General features: G+C 40.3%; 1 protein-coding gene across 3 annotated transcripts in view; it reads right to left on the bottom strand.

The window, feature by feature from the left end:
* NOX4 (NADPH oxidase 4) overlaps positions 1-24,372 on the bottom strand; it is a 109,923-nt gene extending 85,551 nt beyond the window's left edge. The window contains exons 1-8 of one of the 3 annotated variants that reach the window (XM_030951939.1): positions 24,227-24,372; positions 22,931-23,026; positions 13,782-13,892; positions 12,794-12,878; positions 12,035-12,132; positions 10,126-10,153; positions 7,818-7,890; positions 3,196-3,276 (exon numbers count right to left, since the gene is read on the bottom strand). In XM_030951939.1, the coding sequence (XP_030807799.1) occupies positions 3,196-3,276; positions 7,818-7,890; positions 10,126-10,153; positions 12,035-12,132; positions 12,794-12,878; positions 13,782-13,892; positions 22,931-23,026; positions 24,227-24,277 (623 nt within the window). In that variant the 5' untranslated portion in view covers positions 24,278-24,372. Of the gene's footprint in view, positions 1-3,195; positions 3,277-7,817; positions 7,891-10,125; positions 10,154-12,034; positions 12,133-12,793; positions 12,879-13,781; positions 13,893-22,930; positions 23,027-23,820; positions 23,954-24,226 lie in introns of those variants that run through there. The other 2 variants (XM_030951856.1, XM_030952026.1) reach the window with 2 other exon arrangements.
* Positions 24,373-25,137: the final 765 nt, after the last annotated feature.

Below are 25,137 nucleotides of genomic sequence, written 5' to 3'. Positions count from 1 at the left end.
AACCCTGAAGAAAGAATTGGGAACCTCAGACACTCCGCCAGCACATGAACAAATCACTGAAAACAAGGAAGAACAGATAATAGTTGTAATAAAATCCCTCAGAAGTACTACTTGTGTCCAAATCTAGATTTGATTACAGTAAAACCACAAGAATATATTAAAAAAAAAAAAGCTAAATGACACCTGTAGAGGATGGTGCTGGATGGGAAATGAGGCATACTGAGACAATGCTCTCTGAGTGCTAAGCCTTGTTATGAAGGCTCAGCTCAAGGCATACAATCAAACATAAGGACAGGTGCTCCCCCCTCTTCTCCTCAATATACACACAGCAGCAGCAGCAACAGAGTTTAACTCAGAAGAAAGAGAACTAGGACATCTACAATATTCCCAACCTAAATGGGCTCTGACAGGCGACTGGCAATCTTCCCTACAAAAATGCATTCCTGACAGCTAGTAACAAGCTTCCTACATGGTCTAGTGAACCATGTCAGCTTGGAAGTTAAGCCTGCTCACTGCTAAATTCCATCTGACCCTGGGAGAATCATTTGGGAAGTGTCCTTGCACCTACACCCATGCTTCTGCCTGCATTTATTGCTCAATCATGCCCATCACTTGCATCTGGTATCACTGCTGGTCACCACATATTGGCAAAGTGACAGATACCCCCAGCATTATGCTAGTTCCCTGCTCCATAAATATTATGGTGCATCGTGGATTTAGCTGGAAGTCAAAGCCTGTGCAGTATTTTTCCAGTGAACCTTGTGTGCATGCCTGCCAGCAACTCCCACAGCTTCTCTCTTCTCAGCACACCCCCAAAGAGGATTGCCTTGAGAGTAGCTGCAAACGTGAGCATCCCCTACAGTGATCTCTAGTTTATTTAACCTATTATAAACATGCTAACTGAGAGGCAGACAGGGATCACAAAGCTGCCTGTTAACAGCAGCTCAATAACACCCAATCCTGAGGCTGCCAAGGAAAAGTAAGTCTTACACACCCAAGATCAGTGCCCAGAAAGGTTGAGTTCTGCACTGAGCAAACATATGACAGATTAATCACATCACTTTATATATTGCTGAGAAGGGTTTGGCTGCCTGAAGGATACTGTAAGAACATACCTGCAACAGTTTGAAACAAAACAAGAATCCAGCAATACTGTGGAAATACTTTACTCCTAAGAGGTAAAACCTCAGTGAACCTGCCTGTGCAGTTCAGCCATGGGAAAAGCCTTGCTCTGTACAGTAAGCGGCTATGCATTTGCAAATCTCTAAGACATCCCACACAGGAGTAATTTAGGCACCTAAGCATGGATATCTAAGCTTCCTCTATTTTCAAAAGAAGTTGGAAAAGACCTCTAGAATCTTAAAGTCCAACCATTAACCCAGCACTACCGTATTCATGACTAAGCCTGTCCCTAAGCACCACATCTACGTATCTCTTAAATACCCCCAGGGATGGTGACTTTATTTCTTCCCTGGACAGCTTGTTCCAGTGCCTGACAACCCTTTTTGTGAAGAAATTTTTCCTAATGTCAAATCTAAATAACCCCTCATGCAACTTTTGGCCACATCCTATTGATCTTATCAATATCACTAATGGAGCCAGGAATCAGTCCAGCTCACCTGAATGTAGATCTCTGAAACAGCAAATTACATGAAGCATCCTTCAGGCTCCATTGGCTGTATTTATCAGAACTCATTAGACCATAATGGGAAAGACACTGAGAAAACATGTAGAGACCTACATTTAGGCATCTTAAAGTTGAACCGACTCCCACTCTCTATGACTCATTCCTCTCCCACTTCTGACAGTCATTTCTTTCAGATTTGCACTGAATACCTTTGTAATTTAGTACTAAGGAGGCTGTGTACCAGAAATATGCCTGTTCAATACTTACTGTATTACTGCAGCCTTGGTTTGCAAACTTGGTAAATGGAACATGGTTAGGAAAACAATGGGCAAAGGATAACACCACGAAGGAGATTAATTAAACTGGACATGAAAAATACCCCTAAGGCAATCACTGGAACAGACTGCCTAGGGAGGTTACAGGATCTCAGTCGCCAGATGTTTTAAAGAATTTGACAAACACCTGTCAAGAATAATTTCAAAAAAATTCATCCTGGCCTCGGATGGGGAGAACAGGTTAGATCCATTTTCCCTAGCCATAAACAAGCACTATGCCATTGGAAAAAAAAAAAAACACAACAAAAAACCAACAAAACCAAAAAACCCAAACAACCCCATTACACAAACAATAACTCAAAAAAACCCAACAAACTCAGAGAACTGGAACTGTGTCTAGAAGTTTCAATTGCTTTGAACTCATGATTTCTTTAACAGCACATTTTATTCAACAACTTATTCCTATAATGATCTTGCTAGGCCTAATTGCCTTTCCAAGTTTACTTTAAGCAGAAGGGCTTACTGTCACACACTCAAGCACCCTGTGTTTCAGTAGATATTTGATGACATGAAGAAATAAACCTCATTCAAATACACCTTCCCTTCTCTACAATCTGCATCTAAATCCACAAAGAAAACCTCAGAGATGTTAATGGAACAGATTTTCACATAATCATAGAATAGTTTGAGTTGGAAGGAACCTTTAAAGGTCACTTAGTCCAACCCCCAACCCACGCAGACATATGTCGTAACTTCTGGAAGATGCTTTACCTTGCAACAGAGCCCAGTTTGTTTGTGCCTGATACAGATCTGACAATCAGCTTCACGGCACATAAACACTGGTCTGATGTTTGTGAAAAGAAGAAAAACTAGGAAGTTTTGTAAGCAAAGAGAAAGAGGTAATTAGGGAGATGACATTCCTTCCCTCTCCTTTGGAGTCAAAAATGACGGCAGAAAGGAAAACGCAAGGGATGAGCAACCTTGCTTCATATTCTTGTCTCAGCAAACAGGTAAGAGAGGGCAGAAAAAGAAACTATGTTTTCTTGATTTCTCACTAGACACTGAATGGAAAAGGAATAATCTTGAAAGTGAAGAAGTTTGTGCTAGTTGGCTGTAGCACACACAAATCTCCAAGCTACAACCTGATCTTTATTTAAACACACACCAGAGGACAACATCTTGTCCCAAAGTTGGCCCACTGCGCTCAAGCAAGCTCAGGAAAGGCAGCAATCAAGGAAACTGCTCTTTCTGGTTGTTCTTCAGGAAAAGGAAGAGTATTTTCCATTTACTTACCCAGAAACATGCAGCATCAGCAGCATATAGAAGACAAAGAAAAGGTTGTGTGTATACCAGAAGATGTCATAGTTTGAAACCCTGGAAAGAATAAACCATGGTTCAATGCTGTTTCAACTCAGATGGAATCACTGATAATTAAAAGCAGACCTGCGCACACAGGACATCATTATACACTGCACAGTTATGCAAAATAGTCAAAGCCCAGAATGTTTTCCTACAGGCACACTGTACTTGCACACAATTAAGTGTTGAGAAGAACAAGTGACTGGCACAGAAGTAACAAGCTGAGAAGGAGAGGTAAGGGTGTAGAAGTACAGAGCCAGATGGAGAACTCTTCTGAAACAGGGAGACTTGAGTGCTTTCACAGGTCCTAGTTAGTCCCCATGAGATCCTTACAGCTGGAATAGTTCTTCCACCTCCAGTCTCAGAACTCAACCTCCTTACAGTGAGTGTCACCTTACTTTCTCCCTGCCCCAATACAGTTTAACGTGTCACTAAGGCTGCAGCACACAAACAGGTAGCATGGACAGCAACAGAAGGGCAGTGGGAAGGGTAAAAACCTCGTGATGGTGTGGAATGGAAGGAGATACAGGAAGAATAGGACCCACAGCAAGGAGACAACAAGAGCATGGTAGGAGAATTTTCAGGGCAGGAAGCCACATACATTACTGCTCCAGGACTGATGGTCTTGGGAGGAACAAGAAGAACATTATCACTGTGAGATCAGGAGAGGTGAAGGTGACTTCCTTTTATCAGTAATTTGTTAGGCAATATAAAAACAACCCAGACCAAAGCAAACACCCATCTGGAACTGTTTTCTGTTAAGCTTGTTTGGGGTTTTTTTGAGTAAAATAGTTACCAACAAACAACCAAATGGCTAAGAAAATACACTACTTCACAGCACATAAACACACCTCTCACACAACACAGCATGGCAGGAGAGACCCTCCTAAAACCAAAGAACCTACCCCCATTCATAAACTGAAACAATTATTAAATAAAAAATATCTTCAGCTCTGACAATATGGTTTAGAGAAGCTATTCCTCTGACACAGCTAACTTCTTTTTTTCCAGAGCTTTTTCCCTCCTATGGTTTTCTACACAACCAGCTAACTGCTCTTCCTTCAATACAACTGAAACATACTGCATTTGGTTCTGTTGTTACAGAACTTGTTTGTTTTCTTTCTCAAGAGAGGAAAAATAACTTGGACAATCCAAGGGCTACCAAAATAAAATCCAAGGCAGCAAAATAACAAGGAAGGAAGCAAAGGAGGAAAAAAAGGAAGCAAAGGAATGAATACAGCAAGGGGCTCGGAAATCCCCCCTCCACCCTGCCATTCTTCCCCCATTCAGTACTTTGTTAACACTTTTTCCTCCTTGAAGCTGCTCAAGCCTTTTCCAAGTCCTCACACCCTGGGAGGCATTTTCATGCAGTCAGTCATCAGTATCTGTGAGGAGTTGTGGGAGTAATCATCAGTAAGAGAAAAAAAAGAACAGTGGTGTGCAGAGTGGAAGAGAAATTGGGAAGCACAAAGAGGGTAAAACATATCCGCTGCCTCAAAACAGGTGATAGAATCCTAGAATGGGACCTTAAAGATGATCTAGGTTAATCCCCCATTACATAAGATGGGACAAGGACAGGTCTTGGAGCTCTGGTTTAATTTGGTTCCATGCTATAATACCAAAAGCTGCACACTGAATGTTCTATTGGCTCTTTAGTATCTTTTTCAGAATGTACCAATTTTTCAAAATTTCAGTGATGAAAAGTCAATCCCTGGACTGCTTCTGACATGTTGCTTTCAACAGCTAATTATTGCTATTGATTAAAATTACTGTACACTTCTTTCCTGAATACATCTAAATGTGAGCTTCCAGGTCATTGATCATTTTATTCTTCTTTTAGCACTCCTACAGATATCTCTACTATAAAATCCTGGTTCCTCACATGGATCAAGTTGCCCTAAATGTGACCAGGCCCTCTGAACTTCACCTCCTTAAATTATAGGGGTATGTAAATCCTTGAACCTCTCACATGAAGCGTATTTTCCAACACTGTAATAATTACGTATTTCTTACTTGTATCCTTAAACTACAGATACATGCATTAGTATTCTAATCTAGTCAATAATCTTCCTATTGATACACATGAATTTTTACAGCTCTTCAGAATATTTACTTTTTTTACTTTCTCAGGGCTTAAAATAGACATTATTCACAGAACGGATACATTTCTAAGGAATGCAAAGTCCTGAAAATTTGAGGTAAGTTGAATATTTAATTTTGGTTAACCTACTTTAGAATTTTGCAGATGAAGACCTGAAAGAGTTAGGTTACTGAGAAATGTACTAGAAATTTATCATGCTTTAAAGGGACACACTAAGCAGCACGGTTCTAGAAAAATATTTTTAATCCTGTTACAGACAGTTTTGAAAAGGAAGATATATGCAGTAGTTTTGAAGATGAAATTGAAGACTAGAATATTTGGTTACAAAAACAGATGGCACTACAGCATCTTATTTTTTAATGTTATTTTAAATACCTAACTTCCAAATAGTAAATATCATTAATTTTAAAGTTGTCAGAAATGTCAACATTTATTGAGAGGATTTATTGTGTTTTCTGATAACTTCATAACCCTACTGAAAACAACTACTGAACAAAAAATGTTGGTCTAATTCTAAGCTATAACATTGCAAAAAATTTAGAAAATTTTTCAACTAATAATCACTTTATCCTCTTAAAATATTAGCAGCTAATTCAGTCCTTCTAATACTTATTTTCACAGTTTACTGAAAAGGCAGGAAAATAGAGGCATACTCATACACAGAACAATTTCAGGAAGAACATACAAAGGAAGAAATCACTAAGCAGGCCAGTGTGCAAGAGCAGATTAGGGCTGAAATCCAAGACTATAACAGCCTCTGAAATACTTTTTTAAAAGCTCAGTTTCTGATAGACAGTGAACATTTACAATTAACTTTCCTAAAACTGTCCTGTATGCTCAGCCATCATAAGGCACATGAGAATCCACAGGGAAAGAGATTTGAAAAGGGACATAGATATGCATGCAGCAACTTGTTTCCTTAGGAGAAAACACTACAATAAAGACAAGCTTGAGCTCTATGCCTGAGGGAGAAGCCAGGATAAAATTTCCAAGTAAGAATTATTGCTAGGGTAACAGGAGATACAGATTATCTCTTTTGGGGCTTTGATTCTGCTGGCCAGACGGCAGAAAGCTGAGAAAATATTTGCACTTACAGTAACTGTGGAAGGAACTAAAAAGCATGTAACATCAGAAGATGCTGCATGACCCCCAAAATTATTTCCAAGAATATCTACAACTACATATATTTTTCTAAGTTTCCCAATCACTCATACATGATGTTTTTCTAATTTAATTTCGCCTTGAAGAAGATAGGACTTTGTTCTGGCTCAATGTTGCAGAATAAAGTAGTAGTTTTATTTTTCCATCTTCCCAAAACTGTCTTTCTTTTGCAAGCAGAGCCATCTGTGTGGACCATGTAATGTGCAGCAGCCTAATCCTGCACTTCAGTAGGAAGTCACAAAAGTCTCAGCCTTGCAAGAAGCCTTGTCTACTGAAAATGCACAAGCATTTGCTGAACTACTTTCTCAAATCACAGGATAACACTGCCAGGTAACACAGCTACTCAGGAAAGACAGATTAGTTCAACAAAGTTCATAACCACATATCTAACTCACATCAGTGGAGCACCATTAATGTTTGAAGATGCATAATTAATACATCCTTCCATGTTTACTGAACTGAGGTGATACACTTACATAGGGAATTCAACCTCTGTAAAAATGAAGGGGTTATTTTTACAGGTTCAATTGCAGAATCCAAGTCTTAAAAAGACTACAACATTGGGCTAGACCTCCCCAGGTATCAGTCACTCACAGGTAGTATCATATGTGCTCATTAACACTGGTACAGAATGTCAATCCACCAGAGGACCAGACCCCTAAAAAACCCAGCAGCTGCTCTGAGCCAATACTGCATTGCTGCTTGGTATATTATAATTCACATTAAAAGGAATATATATGACAACCAGAAGCAGAGCTCTTAAAAGCAATGTTCAACTTCAGTAGCATAGTTTTGTGTCAGTTTGCTTGATTGCTGGTAGTTTGGGGTTTTGGGGTTTTTATTTTGGTTTGGTTTGGGGGCTTTTTGGGGTTTGGTTTTTTGGGGTTTTTTGGGTTTTTTTTTGGTACATTTTATTGTGACAATTAATTGGTGAAAATAATTAAGATAACAATAACATCTTATTTTTCTTCCACTGGACTTAATTTATGCACTGCACAGAACTTCCCATTTGCTGAGTTTACTGCCTCCCCTACAGCCAGGAATAAAAGAACTATTTAAATTTTTAAAGGTCCACATTTTTAACTCTGCACACTCATTAAATAGTACTTTTTTCAGAAGGTAATTCAATCAGGTCTTGTAATTGTTTTCATACAAAATTCACTGTGCTAACTTTACTGCAAGCTAGGGAAAAAAAAAACAGACAAGAAAACTGGTATTTTTAACACTCTAGTCAGTAGGAGAATATGATTACAGAAATGGCATTTTTTAGCATAACAATCATATTACATCTTACCTGATGGCATATGTGGAAGCTGTACACATTAGGAATAATACTAACACCATAATGACTCCAGTCAGACCTGGAACTAAAAGGGACATAACTTATATTTGAACTGTGAAGAGGTATAATTGTCTATTATGACCTTTTAAGAAAGCGGAATTAGAGATACAAATCATGATTCAATCAAACTCTTGAATATACTTATCTCTTGAGCACAACTCATGTATCAAACCAGACAGGAGAGTTCTTGTCTAATTTCCCACCTTCCCAAAGAAAAATACCCTTTTTCCTTGCATTTCACCATGCATCACAATTTCCTATTTGTCTTTGCTTCTGTCATCTTTTGCTTGTGACATCTATGTCTAAGCAGGTAACTAAGAACAAACACTGTTTACATGCAAGACTGACTGTACAAGCTTCTGTCTCTTTTTTATTCCAAACACTACACTCTGTTGATCATGACATGACAATTAAAAACTTGTTCAGGGACAGAATTTCAAGCAAATCAATTTCTATGCAAGCTGTCACTACAATTTTTTGCCAGCCCATTTCATTCTGGAACGGGGAAAAGCCTGAAATTACTCTCCATGGCATTGTATCACGCTTGAAATTGTTGCCCATAGAGCAAGGTCTGTGAGAGTGATCTGCAGCCAGCACTTGGGAAGGAAAGGTTAAAAATATTAATGATTTGACTCATCTGCTCAAGCAAAGACCCGTGTCAGAATTAGTTTATCCTCAGGTCTTTTTTAAGTTAAATGAGAGATAAATCTCAAATCTTACCTTTTTATAAACTTCTCAATACTCATTCATTGAAAAGTCTGATACCCAAAATCTGACACACCACAACTCACTCCTCAGTTTTTACAGACCTACAATCAATGGAAGCTTTGTCATGGACTGCATAAAAAAACTTGATTTCCCTCCTTCATGGAAAGATTGCAGTTAAAAGCAGCTGCAATAAAACACTATGCATTCTGTCCATTTCCTCCTTCTTAATTTCTTTTTTCTCAATCTCATTTGATGCGTAGCGTGCAATGAATCTCAACCCTGAACTAATACCTCCAATGCAACTGCAGTACAGCACCTGATTTAGCTCCCTACACTGTCACACAAGCCAGAGGTCACCTTTTATGTCCAGTTTTTCAATTATCTTCTCCATCAGACTGAAATCATTCAGTCTTGCCCCAATTTATCAGTTCATTTTTAGTGTTTCATTTCTGCCCTGTCCCTGACTCTCCTTTCCTCTACTAAGTATAATCTTTAATACTTGTTCTTCCCACAGTCTGCCTCACACCGTTATACAAGGAGGTTCTTTCCTGGGCTAATCTGAAAAGTCATCATCGCTCTGTAAATCCTTCTGATTCCTTATTCCTTCTGTTTGCTGTTCTGAACTGTCTGGGAAAAAACCAAGGGTTTTTTGCTTATTTGCACAGTTCCCAGTGCAGCAAATTCTTGAGCACTCCTTCAACACAAATAGTACATGTTAATTACCAGTCATTAGGACAGGGAGTGAACAGAGTAATTTTAAATTTAGGATAACTCCGACCTCAGTTTCTGTCAGTTCACATTCTCCCTTCCTCTTCTCTCAACTGATCTAAACCTTTCCTAGGGTTTTTGGGAAACACTGGCACACCAGCCACTAATTCCAGCACACCTATTGGGATTGACAAACCTAGAACAACTGCTGTCTGTTCAGAGATTTGATTTGACTGTGCCCTAAATGCTACCAAGTCAGGATTTTGTGTTTGATCCAAATAAGGGAGATAAAGTTCCTTCCTGATGCCATCGCACTATCTGCTTATGAAGTGCTACAGTTCAGTCTGGAGCCTACCCCTCCATACCCAAACATTGCTCACTTCTAAATTCCTGCACCAAAAATGTCTTCATCTATCTATTCTGTATGACTGCTGAAGCCTGATTCCCATGTCACAGTTTAGATTGCTCAGAAACCCAACCAAGCCTTAAATAAACCAGCTAAAGCATAAAAAGACTGGTTTTCCATTATATTTCTTTTTCTAGAAATTGGATCATTTAGGAATTTGGTTTCAATATTAGGGAGAATCTCTGTTTGAAACTAATGGATTTCTGCTGACTCATCTGTACAACAACAGATTTGAAAATGCTGCTCATCCTGCTACTGGGCTTATGTAACTCCTGCCTCCTGACTAGTGGATAAGCAAACCCAGGTTATACTAACACAAATCACACAACCCCAGATATATAAAATGCTGAGATACAACAAATGGAGCATGCCAATACAGGACCAAAAGTTTTGTCTGCAGAACGACAAAGTTTTCTCACTCAGTTTTGCAGCACTTACCAGTTGCAAAAAGTAGTTTCCTCGGGTCCTGGAAAACAGACAAGTAAAACCAAATCAAATGAACATATGGTATTTTATATCTTTAATACGAATAATTTTACAATCATAAGTAGCCCATGAAGCTCACACATTTTAAGACATATGCAGTCCCTAAATCTGGAAACAGGAATGGATTTGGTATTTGGTAACAGTTTACATTGACTGCAATTCAACACAAACTAAACCTTTAGCCTTTGCATTCCCCCAGCAAAGATAATTCTGATCTATAATCTAGATTCAGATAATTTTACAGATAATTGTTATTTGAAGGCTTAACTTTACTCAGTTACCTCATCCCTTTGAGAGGACAGAGTGAGGCAGGAGATGTTTTGAATTTAAATGTAAGAGAAGAGGCAAGCATTTTATTGCCAGCTACATCACCAAGACATTTGCAATGGACCCTAGTGAAGCAAGACTGAACACGAAGGATCTGACAGATGTTCCTGTGTCCTTCACCATATGTGAAAGGAAGAGGGAATATTTCAACATCAGGGAAACTGCCTCACTTCCCCTGATAAAAGCAGTGAAGACAAAACCTCTACTTCAAGAGGTTTTGTCTTCACTGCTTGGAAAACTTTTATTTAAACTTGCAGATAAACGCAGTGAGGGGAGATGAGAAGTTTTCATACAGGACAGGAAAAATGAAGTGACCCTCTTTCTGACCTTGTCTGCATCCAGATGTGTGTATCCAGATAGGGAAGATGAGAGCAGCATCCAGACTATCCACCACAGTTCAAAAAGGGATATAAGTGGGATTCAAATACAAAGGTGCAAGAGCTACTAAAGTACCTAAAACTCAGGAGTTTTGATCCTAGATTTCCTAAAAAACTTGCTACTGTCTCCTTTTTCTATTGCAAAATTCTTAAGGCTGCTTAGTAGAGGCTTAGAACCCTGGCATCTTCTTGCCTGAGGTAAGCTCCTGTTGATGTTCCTGATGAAGGGAAGTCTATCAGACCACTCCTAACACAAGCAGACACACAGTCAACCCAGAAGCTCAGCACAATAGTTGGTGTTGGCATGTCTGTCTGCCATTGAATAGCTGGGTGATTAGATCATTTACCCAGGGGATGGAAGACCTTGGTTGCTGGTCCTTAGGAGCCTGGACTGAGTCAAGCTCTCTTTTTCCAGGAAATGATGCAGCTGGGATAGGGTCATTCCGAGTATTTCCTAATGCAACTGGATAAAAAGAAATGCAGACCAGAGACTAGAATGAACACAAACAAGAGAGAACTTGACTGTAGCCCAAGAAGAAAGGGTGCTGGACTCTGGTCTTGCTTCTAAAATCTGCAAATATCTCTCCATTGCCAAATACACAAGTAAGCACCTGACCAAGGGCCTACGAATCTGATATTCCTGCAAGACATCTGCACTACAGTCAGACAAGGCACACAAATCAAGTATTTTGCAAGCAGAAATCAGTTCATGTAGATAACTAACCCCATGCTTAGCATTAATACTCATACATGCATTCACTGCAGATGAAAAATGCAAAATCAATTTCAAATCTCACTGTATTTCTAAACAATGGAAATGTAGAACAAATTTGCCCAAAAAGCAGCAGAAATGTCTTAACCAGGCCAATCCAAGGAACAGAGACAAGCAAAAGAGCAGCAAGAGAACAAGGTGCAAGGTGAAAAGTTTAGATTATTGCATTCTACATCTAATAATCAAACAGGACAGAACCTTGCTGGCTTTAATACATGCTTTGTCCAGACAAAGAAATAAAATCCACAGGAATCTACACAAGGGTGAGTTTTCAGTGCATGAAACAGGAGCACTGTACAGATCACACAATGGCACTGAATATGCAAATATTCATATATTTAAATGATATGCTTAAAACCAAAATATGAAAGGAAAGCTGGCTCACCTCACCACGATAGTTTGCTGCATTTAGGGTCACAAATTCTTCATTGTAATTCTCAGAGAAGTTAAGAGCATTCACCAGATGAGCAGCAACATGTAAGACTAAAAAAAAAAAAAAACCAAAAAACTGAGTAAATCTGTAAACAAGTGCTGGATGTTCCCTGTGGCCACCCAGAAGCCAAGATATAATCACATCACCTGCATGAGATATACCAGGGACTAAGGAATTCTTAATTATTCTTCAAGAGTAAATCAGCCTATAAATATTAATGACAGAAGGCTGTATGTATTTTAGGATTTAGGATTTTTTTTAACACTACAGCAAAGATTTCTGTACTGCAATGCTTCAGCTGAGACACAACATTCAAAGGTGTCCAGCCAAGAATATTTCCTCTTCACCAAACTGGGTAGCTGCCTCCACTGCTCCCTTCTCTGCAAGTAAGCCTGTAGTACCCTGGTTTTTCACTCAAATTCCTTAGGCACAATGAGGGTTCACTTGGAAGGGCAGATTTTGACCCGGTCTCACATCCCTGTCTTCTAAGAAACTGGCATTTTAAGGAAAGGCTTGACATTAGAATGTATGCCCATGTGTTTAAAGCAAAAAATGAACCAAAACCCACACACATTCGAGAAAGCATTTACAATTTAAGACGAGCAAGCACAGAGCAAGACTACCCCCAAATGTACTGCAGCAGAAAAACCACAAAGTGCTGCATCAATGTGCTTCCAAAACATGCTGCTGCTCAGCACAGTGAGATCTCACCTGAAAAGATGCATATCGTAACACCACATGTCACATGGAAAGTTTTGCTTTTATCTAGCAGCCTTCTGGTTTTCTTGCTGGCAACCTAGTAAGAGAAGAATTCAAGTACTCTCTTCCAAAACAAAGCAAAGAAAAAAATACTAACAGCAACTGTGGTGATATAATAGCAACTTCAGTTAGGTTTAACACCTTTGCAAGCTTAGTACCTAAATTTAAAAACTACTGGATTATGCCAAGGAGACAGTTTTGAGGACTTAATGAAGAAATCACACAGATATCAAGAGTACATAATGTACCTCCTGGCCTTAATATTTAGGAATTCTAGCATTACTTGTGAAGGCATCACTGACTCTTTTATAAGCAAGATCAAAAGGAATGGTGTATTTGCATTCATATGTGCATCTACAGGGATCAAATCATATTGCCACATGATTAACAGAAGTCACAGGTTCAATTTGCAACCATCTAGCAAACACAAATGTTCCTCAAAAGCATTATTTATATTATTTCTGTAAAAGCAACTGGCAAATCACAAATAAGCTAAACACTGTTTCTCCCATGATAACAAATGTATCAGGTTGGGTATTTTTATAGAACATTCTATCACCTCCAGTAGGAAGCTTGTGGTCATGCAGAGACAAAGTTGGGTTTACTCTGTTGAATTATATCAGGAAGCACTTGAGAGGACATATATATCTCCAATATAGGAATTTGGAAAGACACAGGAGAATTTATCTGGTTACAGCTCCACAGCAACTCCCCCTCCTTCAAAAATGCACTGAAGAAATCACCCTCTAAACAGGAGTCAAACCAGACAAAGCCTGTCTTCAAAGAAGTCATGAATCTAGGCTAAATGTCTGATCCTGCACCATGCAAGCACATAGTGTAGAACAAACAGGGATGTAACAGATTCTTTTTCTATTGTTTTTATACCAAAGAGGGACCAGGGCCCTCTTCTTAAGCGCTGCATTCCAAGGACAGCACTCACCTTCTGGGATCCCCGCAGGAAGGCCAAGAGAACACGGCACATGGGGAGCAGGACCAGGCAGCAGTTGAGATTGAGGACAGATGCCGAAGCTCTGCTAATACACAATCCTAGCTGAACAAACATTGCAAGAGTTAGATTATAGGCAGAAAGGAACAGTATGTGCATCAGTCTTGTCTCTCTTTTACTCTGCTGTGAAACCAAATGGTTCCCATGCTCTCTGACTCATCAGAATAGTGGAGTTTCATGATGTGCTGGAGAAACCACGGCACACACAGCATGCTATCCTGTCCTCACAGGGAAGGAAACAGCTCTCATCTTTGCATCAAGAAGTTATTAAAAATTAACTTTGTCAATAATAAATGACAGCTTTATATTGGAAGATCCAATATCCTCATCAATGCTCAAAGTCACATGGAACAAAACATGAGACAACAGTAAGTGTCCACTGAGAAATGACCTGAAAGCTTCAACTGACATTACTAAACAAAAAAGAGCAATAAATACTATGATGACACTAGACAGCCACTCGAGTGTAATGATTTTCTCTCAAGCCACAAAAAGATGTAAAAAAATATTGATTCAGTTAAACTGAAATGGTCATAGTGCTTCAAGGACTGTTACAGAATTGCCATAAAACTCCTCATCCATTCACATTATGCAATGCCATATTTGGACATAAAGAAAGTAGGTTTTCTTCAGTTTAACTGCTCAATAGCTGGGAACTGTAATGAAATCTAATTTCACTAATGCTTTCACTGATATATTTGGAACTTACATAATTAGAACAAAACCACTTGTCAAATAAATGAACAAAGCACACATTCATGTCACAAACCTGTATTTTTAATCTTATTATCTCATTCATTTATGATTTTAAAAAGTTAGCAAAATGCCATTGTTCTCCTAGTTATTAGGTTGAATTACCATTTTACTAGCTTATATAAAAGATGCTTTTAGACTGTCAACAGATTTCTGGAAGGATATTTCTTATACTGTTCTCAAAACCCCAAGTATTTCAACTCCTGAATAAATTAGTAAAAAAATATTATAATATTAAAGAAAACTCAAATGTTGCAGGAGCATGTGAATGAGTTGAACAGGTACAAATTATCTAACAAAAATTACTTAAGGTTTATTACCTTTTCAAAATTAAACTCTATGTAAAAACATGAGTCTGTTTTACTTTCACCGACAAAAAAATTAATCTGTGCAACATCTATTATATTCTTACCTTTGTAATAAAGAAAAATAATATACAGACTTATGTTTGTGTCACAGAAATGGATGAATATATAAGCTACTAAAAACAGAGTAAGTGCATTTCAGAATATCTTGCAAGATCTGAAGCACAACAGCATGAAAGGGTTTCTAAGTACCAGCACCCTAAAGCATTACAACTTCCTGCTCTCCCAGTTAGCAACATCCATGTACCTCACCTGCTCTGCAGCACACCTGGGCACAGCACCAGGAAGCAAACAGAAGGTAAAGATGTTCAATCTACCTGAAGAACCAAGCTCTGCACCTAAATCTTTCTTCTCTTCCAGCGACTTTACATTATTTAGGTAGACCTGAGTGCTAAGGACCTCACCAGACCCTACCAGCTTCCACAGAACAGAGCAGTCACAAGGGTACCCTCTCTCAAAAGCTGCCCATGAGAAGTAGGAGCAATTACCCCACAAAATGTGCTCTACCTTGTTCTCTAACATGTAAATGTGGGATCTCCAGAAAAAAATCCCAGGAACAGATCATCTCCAACCTACTGAATGATAGAAAATAAGACTAAAATGAGCCATGTCACTTAGTTCTTTCCCACTCTCCAGATGTCCTCCACTATTTCATCCAATGTACTGTTAGTCCTCTTTTTCCTTACATAAAACCTCCCTTGCTTCAATTTTATCTGTTGCTTCACTCTCTGATCACTTGCACAATGAGATTTTTTTCTTGCTACTCCTTCCTCATAAGCCATGTTCCTCAGATCTTAGGCCATCCTCCCTCCACTCTAGACTCTCCCAACTGGAAATAACCCTTGAACAGACTAGACTTAATGAAAAGAAAAATGTCTCTACAATGCACTGTCTGCATATACAACACTGTCTCTATTTTCATTAAATCCTCTAAAGTGAAGCTAAAAATGAGCTATACACCTCATTGAAGCAGTAACTTCAGAAACATGGTCATTAAAACATATAAGAATTTTTACTGGGGTTTAGTGATGTGCTACAGTATTGCAGTGATTAAATGGGCATGACTTGAAAAACTCAAGAATTTTGTTAGAAATAATGTAATGCAAACTTCAGAAGCAAAATTAATCATTTTTGTAGATGTTGATTAATACACAAAATCTGAAAAAGTTGCAATACCATTAATGAGCAGTTTGAAAATTTTAATAACTTCTGTTGTATGACCTATATGATACATCACTACTTTCTCAAGAATTTATGTTGTCTTTGAGTTTAAATATAAACTAGGCATGACATCAATTATCCAAGACTTCCTTTACCAAGCACAACAATTTTTCTTACAAAGCTTTAACAAAACAATAGTTTGGTCTAGAAGATAATCAATTCTACACTGAATAGTGTTAAATAAATGAAATAACTCCTGTCGGAGTTCAGAAGCCTGAGAACACTCTCAGGCACATTGTGTGATTCTTGGGATGTCCTGCTCAGGGCCAGAAGTCAGACTGATGGGTCCCTTCCAGCTCAGCATAGTCTGGGATTATAAGTAAAACGCCAAACAATTTAACAAGTATGAATCACAAATGATGTGCAGAAAAGGCAATCCTACTAATCCTCCTTTGTTTTTCTCCACTGTTTAATAAATAGTAAATATTCATTCATAATGCAATTACTATGGAAGAATGTCCTCACATTCATTATAATTCAATGCTATCAACACCTGTACATACAAGAAAAAAAAAAGAAAATAAAAAAAGAAAAGAGAGAGACCAGCAAACAACTACTTACAGCATTTTCAAGGAAGTATGATTCAAATATTAAAATATTGTTACCAATGGTTCATGTAAGGTTTTATTCTGAAGAAATAAAGTTCAGCAATATTTCCTGCAACAAGCCCATGACTGATTTGCAAACAATGGGAAATACATTTAGAAATTCTTAAAATCAAAATTCAGGCAAGAAGAAAAAGAGTTTAAGTTTGCTCTTGATATCTAGCCAAAAGCTAAAAATATTACCATGAAACTAATTCTTTCCAAATGGTTTCCAAGAGATCTCTTTCTTAACTTCCTTTGCATTGCCTGGGAGGCATAGTAACAAATTAACACAGTACATTGTTGGATTTTTAAACAATAGTAGAATAAAGGATGATTTTTGCTCCGAGGCAACTCACTGGGTCTAGAAGAGAATATATACCCTTATTAAGTAGTTAAGAAATGAGAAAAATATAATCCTATTTTCTTCCTGCAGTTTTTACTGTCTTAAAAAAAATTGTTATTGCATGTTACTAGCATGTGAAATTTCTGCAGGATCAAAAAGGAAAAAAAAACCCCGTACAAAATCTCTGGTTTACTGGTATCTGATTTCATGGAGGGGCAAAAATCTTAAAGAAACTAAAGGATTACTCCAATTTACAGACAAAATCTGTGGCAAAAAATAGTAGGGAACTGGACCATCCACAAACTCAAATCCTAAAAACTAGGTTAGATTTTTCCTCCAGACAAGTATAAAGGAATTGCCACCTTCTCCAAAGCAGCATAAAGACCTCCAGAATGCAAATTCTCTAGTTATCCCTGTCTGATGCACAGTCCACAGAAATCCAGATGGACTCCTGGCTGTGCTCATACAACATACAAAGTAGGACAGAGAAGTGAAGAGTCAGTTCTTTTTGTATCTTGCTGCCAGCAAGACTGAAAATGAGAAAATGAGCTTCCTCTGCTAAGAAAAGGAGCTTTCTCTGTTAGGCAAATAATTTCAGTATTAGATTGAGGGCTGAAGTACCTTACTGTGTACCCCAGAATTCCCCAAAGTTCATAATTTATAAATACAGAGATGAATGCTACGTGCAACTGCTGCGCAGAGAAATCTGCTATTTTATACATGGCTGTAAAATTAAGATTTCAACAAATCCTGTCCTATCTCACCTTTGAAGTCAATCTTTCATCAAAAAAATGTTAGAATAATGCAAACCCTTCCACAGCTGAGAGTGATGTGATTCTGTTTCTCAAGACTTCACCACCTACAAGCAACAACCCTAAACAGGTCATGGTCCAATAGAGATACCACAGTTGATGCTGTCTCTTAGAGCCTTTGTTTAAAATTTTTCAATCTTCTTTGGTTCAGGGCACCTTGAAAGGTTCCGGCAAGACTCACAAGCCACATGCTGCTCTGTAGACACAGGTGACAGACCACCTCCCCAGATCAGTACTAGAGCAGCTAAAGTTGGTTATTTTCCTAGGTGGAACAAACTGTGCTACACAATATGACTCCTTTTGACCCAGCTTCCTTTTCTTCATAAAGTACTCCTTCTCCTGAGTAACAGAGCACTGATAACCTAAGATGAAGGACAGAACTGAACTGTATGCCCAGGAATTATTCCCCTTAGGCCTGTCAAATCTGGCTGGAGATCTAGCAATAAAAAGCAGCAGAAAAGAAAGAAAATGTGCGTGTAGGAGAAACCCAGCAGAACATGTGAAAATGTCTACAAAAGTTTGACTTGGTTTTGCTCCAGAAGAAGGAAGGTTTCAAGGAAGGACTCTGTAAATCCCAATCTCATGTACAGCAACCCTTTAAAATTATTTTAAGTGGTGCAGTATTTTTTAATATGTAAGGGGTATCTTCCCTGCACTGCTGTGAATTAGTATTCTCCCTGTTCACTTGTAACTCATCACAAAGGCATTCTTTCAAGGTTTTCCATCTCTTCTTGTCTACAAGTTTAGGTCATGTTCCCATTTTATAAGCAGTGCCTTTGTGTAGGATGTACTCCTTCTTCTGCTTAAATCAGTCATTCAAACTGAAGAAAACAACTAACTTAATCTTGAGTGCAGTAAGAGCTTCCAACTTCTCCGATAATCTCTAAGCAAAGGATCAAGATACACAACTCCCCCCAATGCTAAGATGTGGGGGGTAAGCAGATTCCAATGCGGTTGCATAACGACCAATGAAAGTGGAATTTGGTCTCAATTAGTGAAATCTCTGTTGTTGTGATAAACTAGCAAGGAGAGACATAAAAGTTACTGGAACATATTCCAAGCAGTGAATAAAGGTGACAAATGCTATGCACAATACTGCGCAATAAAAAGGCAGCAACTACGTACAGATAAAAAAGTGAGGCAACACTTTTCAGCCCCGTTTTCAGTTATTTAGTCTTTTCCCAAAGAGATCCTTCTGACAATGCATTTTCTTCACTTTAGTCTGAAATCCAGAAGCTTATCTCTTGCATTAACATTTGACTACATTACAGCTATTTAAGCAGGGACAAGAGGGGGAATGGGGAAAGAGAGACCCTTCATGCCATGACAAAACGAGCTCAAAGCTCTTTCTGCTCACAGGGAACTCAAGCAAAAGGAAACAAGCATTTCATTCAATACTGTTAAAGCAAGACTTGACTTCTATAAGGCCAGTATCAAATTTATGGCTGATTTTTTTTTTTTGACCAGGCACAATCAAACTTGTTAGACAAAAATACAGCCAAGCTAGACTAGAGAGAAATCCTGAAGTCTGTGAAGAAATCAGTCTGGACAATTTCACTGACTGAGTGGACCAAAATCTCCAACAACAAAGATTTTGGAATCAAGTAATTTAAGACTCTCCCCTTCTGTAACTCATGCCTACTACACATTATAGCACCTATCATGAACACAAAGATGAGAATATTCCCTTCCTCTCTGACAAACTCTTTTATAAGAAACTCGTGTCTGTTGGGGATTTGTTCACGGGCTGCTCTTCCTTAAGCAATGTAAGACCACAAGTTAACACCTATGAAATCATTTAAAAATTAGGTTCTTTGTCTGAAATTTATCTGCATACTGGTGTTTTCAAACCAGTGTGAATGAATGCATTCATACAGTAAGACTATGATCTAAGGCGTTAGAAGCAATTCAGTATCCAAAGGGACAGATCAAAGCAAAAGTACTGGAAAGGGATTTACATCCACTAGGTTCTGCTGAACTTTCACTGCAAGTGTTATGTAACCACAGAATTATTCTAGTTGGAAGGGACCTCAGGATGTCTCTGCTCAAACGCCCTGTTCTAAGCATGTTCAACACCAAACTCAGATTAAGTTTGCTCAGGGATTTTGCCCAATTTGAAATTTCCCAGGCATAAAGACTGTACAGTGAAGAGTTCATGGTCTCATCAACAGAAGTCAAACTGAGCAAAGCAGAGATGTTTGACACAAAATAACACTATGTTTCCTGGTACATAAAAGATTGATCAACTCCCTCCTACCATGTTACTGCCTCCTATTTATCTGTTCTCTTGGCACTTCCAGGACACCACCATGCTCTTAGTGCCTTTTCACAGGTGTAGAATTAAGGATCAGGAAGATTGTTATTGAAAGACTGAGTGAGAGTTAGGTATCTAAACAAATTTCAAATCATGTCCTGAACGATCTTGTTCAACATCACAGAGAATACAATTGGAAAAGAATAAATCTGAGCCTCGGTCTTCTGTAGACAGCTGAAGGGAAGTAAATCACTTCAGTGACTACTGAACAAAAGACCAACCCCATTCTTTCTCTTTCTTCACATCAGAAAGAGATGGCATAAAAACATGGCTCAGTTGAACATACTCAGAATATTCAGTCCAAGATCTCACTTCGTATCACACTGATTTCCTCCAGCAACTCTTCTTGCTCTCCAATCTGTTGCTTGGTAAAGAACAAAATTACCTGTGGTAAATCTTTCCATGCTGCTAGTGCAGAAGTTCTTAAGGCAATTATAGCCTACTGTAGCATAAGAAAGAAAAAAAGCCAACTCCTTAGGAAACCTCGCTGAAAAAAACAGAAACTTTTTTTAATTCAAAGTGTCACTCCTTTTGGGCAACTTTGTTAGCTCTCTGGAAAAAGGAACCAGTTGTCATGGAAGTATCCATTAAAGAGTTCAATCTATTCACACAAAAACATCAACTGTTGAATTATAAACGAAGAATTTAATTTAAATCTCAAAATCTTCAGACATCAAGAAATGGCACAGAGGCTCTGCAAACCACTCACACATGCACAGAACAGAGAGGAGACTGATTATACAGATGTGCAATGGGTCAGTGGCTATACAAACCAATAGAGAAAAAGAAGAGGGGCAAAAATCCCTGTGCAGCTCTAGTATTGCTTATGCCATCTCCTGAAGAAACCAAATTAGATTCAGTTTTCCCAGCCCTTGCAAAACAATCTCTGTGATTAATAAACATACACAGATATAATGAAGAGAAGGGAAAAAGCATAATTCACAGAATTACTAGGTTGGAAGAGACCTTAAAGATCATTGAGTCCAACACAAATTTTAGGTTCCAAACCCTAACTTTGGGATCTACTGAAGATATTTAGATGAGCTGTAAAAAGTGAATTGCAAGTACATTTTACAGTCTTTAGTATTTTCAAAATGTTAAAATTTGTTTTATAACTTTGACCAAAAGTATCTTTTAGGCTTAGCTCTTCATTTTTACCCTTATTTCAGAAGTTCCTAAATTCTGTAGTACTTTTTCCCACGGTGGCAGACACAATTATACAAACTTAAAAGGATGACCTCCTAGTCCTCATCTCCTGACCAATCTGTTACCTGAGTCATCTCACAGATTCTGAACACACATTAAGTTAGTTTGCAAGTGTCTTCCACTTTAAAGTATAAGAAAATCAAAAAAAATCCCAACCAGATGATGAGCTGGTATGAGGCATATGAATAATCGGAATCGAGAGAAACTTGCTGATTGATACCAGCTGAAAATCTGGTCCAACATGTTACCCAAGTACATTCACTTTACAAACAACCCATTTGCTCCACCAGGAACAAACACAGTTTTCAAATGGATACACTGGGCTGCAAAGCCCCTAAAAATCAAGGTAAAATTAAAAACATTTTCATGCTTTTTCTGTCAAGGTCACCACCATGAAGGATTTAGTTATTGTCATTCCCTTCTTTTTTGCACTATCTTTGCTAAGATTCATTCTTGAACTACCAACCATTAGAAGGAAAAAGAAGGAGAAAATTGTATCAACTCAACTTATTTCCGAGCAAGATCACAAAACTTTATGGTACTGGCTAGTTATGACAATATCAGCCATGTGAAACTATATACCCTGGATTTACCAAAAATAAACCCCAGAGGCTCTACAGCAGATTAGGATGTGCATCATCTATGTTTAATCCCATGTCAACATTCTGTTGAAATCCATTCCTGAGTATGACATAGTGTTACAAAGCATCATGTTATTCAGACACTTTTTCCCAGATTGTCAAATTCTGAGTAACCCGTGGGCATTTTCCAGAAAGATGTTAACCCTTACTTTATGCCTTTTTAGACATAAGGTTTTTTTGAAATTACTAAAATGGATAATTTCCCAAGGCAGGCTGGTATCCCACATCTCCAAAGTATCTTTTTGGGTTCGTCTGCTGGTGGTGGGTGTTGCCCTTGCTAAACCAAAATATCTGAATCTTCATTAAACCACTCAGAATCAAAGAACTTACTATTAGAAAACAAAACTAAAGTTACATGCGTTACAGTGAATTTACACGGAACAGAGGATCCACGGGAATGACAAAGACTGAAAAGAACTAAGATTTATCAAAAGAAGTCCCTCAGCAAGCACGTATATTACAATAACTGGATTGGAAAGACTTTGCCAACAAGAGTCCATAGCTTGCTAAATAAATGACGAAAAGTGGAGCTCCAGTCATTTGTTGAGCATGTCTGTGTTCCTGTGAGCTTGTCTGCTGCTGGGAATACCGGGAGGGTAGAGAAGAGGGAAAAGAATAGCTGTCCCACACTTGACTGGCTCTTTTTCTTCTCAACAGTGTTCACTTTCTACTCCTAAACGACTGTCAGAAGTGTCCCAGTAAATTCTTACCTGATCTTTCCCCACTCTGAAAAGTTAACAGGTAGTTTGTGTCATCTTTGATTAGCAAAAGCATTCTGCCCCTTACCCCACCCTCGAGCATCCCAAATCCCAGGGCAAAAAGTAACGTCCGGGTCACTCACCCCTAACATCTGATGCAAATAATAATACTGTAGCCCTTGATTATAAAGCAGGAAGGTTTTCCCGAAGAGCCATACATTGAGGGAGAGCCAGAAAAACTGAAATGAAACAGAAACAAGAGATTGTAAGTAGAAGTTACATGTGCGAACTTTTCAGTGTTCATTTCATTCATAAAACTCATAGGTCTGTAGTTTCATAAACATACGTAAATGGAATGGAAAAGCAAACTTCATGCACATAGTATGCTATGAAATATTAAAAGGAAGTGCCCCTCTGTGGGAAATTCTCACTTTCATTGAACTTCACAAAACTTTTTGTGTCTTACGACAACCGAGAGCTGGCAAAGCACTCCCATACACGACACCATCCCAAATCTTTAGCTGGACGTTGCATTTAAGAGACTCAAAGAATAAGAAATAATAACAAAGGGACAAAGGAAGGTAAAGAACTTGACCTCCAAGAAGCTGCACCTTCTCCCCCAAACTCTCCCAAACAGAGCCTAACAAAGAGCAAGCACACGCACAGCGTGTGCCAGCCGGGCAGGGCACAGAGGCGGGCACTGTCCCGGGCCATGGCACCCGCCTGCATCCATCCCTGCCAGCCGCGCACCGGGACGCGCTCGGAGCACATCCCGCCCACCCGTCCGAGCCGCGGCACCCGCACCGCGTCCTGTCCCGCACGCCGGGAGCCCTGCCACGCACGGCGGGCACGCTGGCACCCTTGCCCCGCACGCCGGGAGCCCGGCCCGGCACGCCGGGACGAGGTGCCCGGCTCCCCGGCCGGCGGGGCAGCCCCCGGAGCGGCCCCCGCCGCCTGCCAGCACCCACCGGCCCCTCCTGAGCCTCCCCCGCGGGTCACCCCCTCTGAGGGGACCCCCGGGGGCCGCCCCTACCAGGAAGAGGTGCTTGCTCCCCTCGTTGGCCAGCCAGCTCCTCCAGGACAGCGCCATGGTGCGGGACGCCCGCGGGGCAGGACGGAGGGTGAGGGGCGCCGGGCGAGCCCTCCTTTTCAGCCGGGCCGAGCCGCCCTCCCCTCTCCCCACCCCTCACCCCCCGCCCTGTCTTCCGGCCGCCGGGGCGTAGCGCTCCGGCCCCGCCGCGCCGCTGGCCGGCCCCCGGCTCCGTGCCGCCGGCGCTGCCCCCTTTGTCCGCGGCCCAGCGCCCCGGGAGCCGCAGCGCAGCCGCCCGGCACGGAGCGGGGCTCTCCGGAGGGCCTGCCCTGCCCTGCCCTGCCCTGCCCTGCCCTGCCCTGCCCAGTCGCGCTGCGGTGCCGTGCGGCCGCTTCCTCGCGTCCCCCACCTTGGGAAGAGCCTTTCCCCGCAGAGAATCCCGTCCGTGGGGATCCCACATGCCCGACCCCCCATCCCCGGCCGGGCTGAAATGTGATCCAGAAAGCAGGAGGGAGCGGGGGAGCAGCCGTGCCTGCAACTGCTCTGTCGTTCGGGTGAAACAAAGAGAGTGTCCAAGAAACTACTGTTCGGGCAGCACGTGAGGCCCTCGGAAGCCGGGAAGGGACAGGCTGTGCTATTGATTTGAAGTCTGATCCTGCCCCATCAGGTGTCCCTGGAGGACACTGGAAGAGGCCGCCTCCTGTGTGCCCGCACAGCGGGTGTGGAGTCGAACAGCAGCCAAGAAAAAGGGGCTATGGGCAATTCCACATCCAGGGTCCAGACTCTGGGTTGCTGTGCTTTGCCGGCAGCCTGCTTTTACTGGTGGCCTTCGTGTTTAGTTTGGGTTTGGGGAGGGTGGGGTTTGAAGGAAAGTTGCACTGGACACTGATTTTTATATAAAGAAAAAGCTTTTGAAAACAATGCTTGTTGCTAGCAGCTTTCAAACAGGACAGCCTTGCGAGACAGCAGAACAGTTCCAGCACCAGGCATTGTGGTGCACAGGTTGCTCCTTGAGATAGCAGTAGCAGTGGCAGCTGACAGCAGAGTAAGGATGGTGTTCTGGGAGATGCCAAGTCCGAGGAGCGGTGCTGAATAATCTCATCCAGTCCAGTTAGAGCTGGGCTGGCTGTCTTTCTCTTACTATCTGGCAAGTTGCCATTTTTTGAGTTCCTTATGAGCCACACACCAAGGGTCCAGAAGAAATGGAAGGGGGCAAAGTGCCATCTTTCTGCAGTTTGTATCAAGGTGGAGGGCATGTCTGACCCCTGTGTGGTCCTGGGAATAAAGAGTACAAGTCAGGCATGATACCTTTGAAACTCA

Source organism: Camarhynchus parvulus, chromosome 1 (assembly GCF_901933205.1).
Source record: "Camarhynchus parvulus chromosome 1, STF_HiC, whole genome shotgun sequence".
Classification (NCBI taxonomy): domain Eukaryota; kingdom Metazoa; phylum Chordata; class Aves; order Passeriformes; family Thraupidae; genus Camarhynchus; species Camarhynchus parvulus.
The sequence above is the reverse complement of the archived record's forward strand: the minus strand, read 5'-3'. Positions and strand labels throughout refer to the sequence as shown.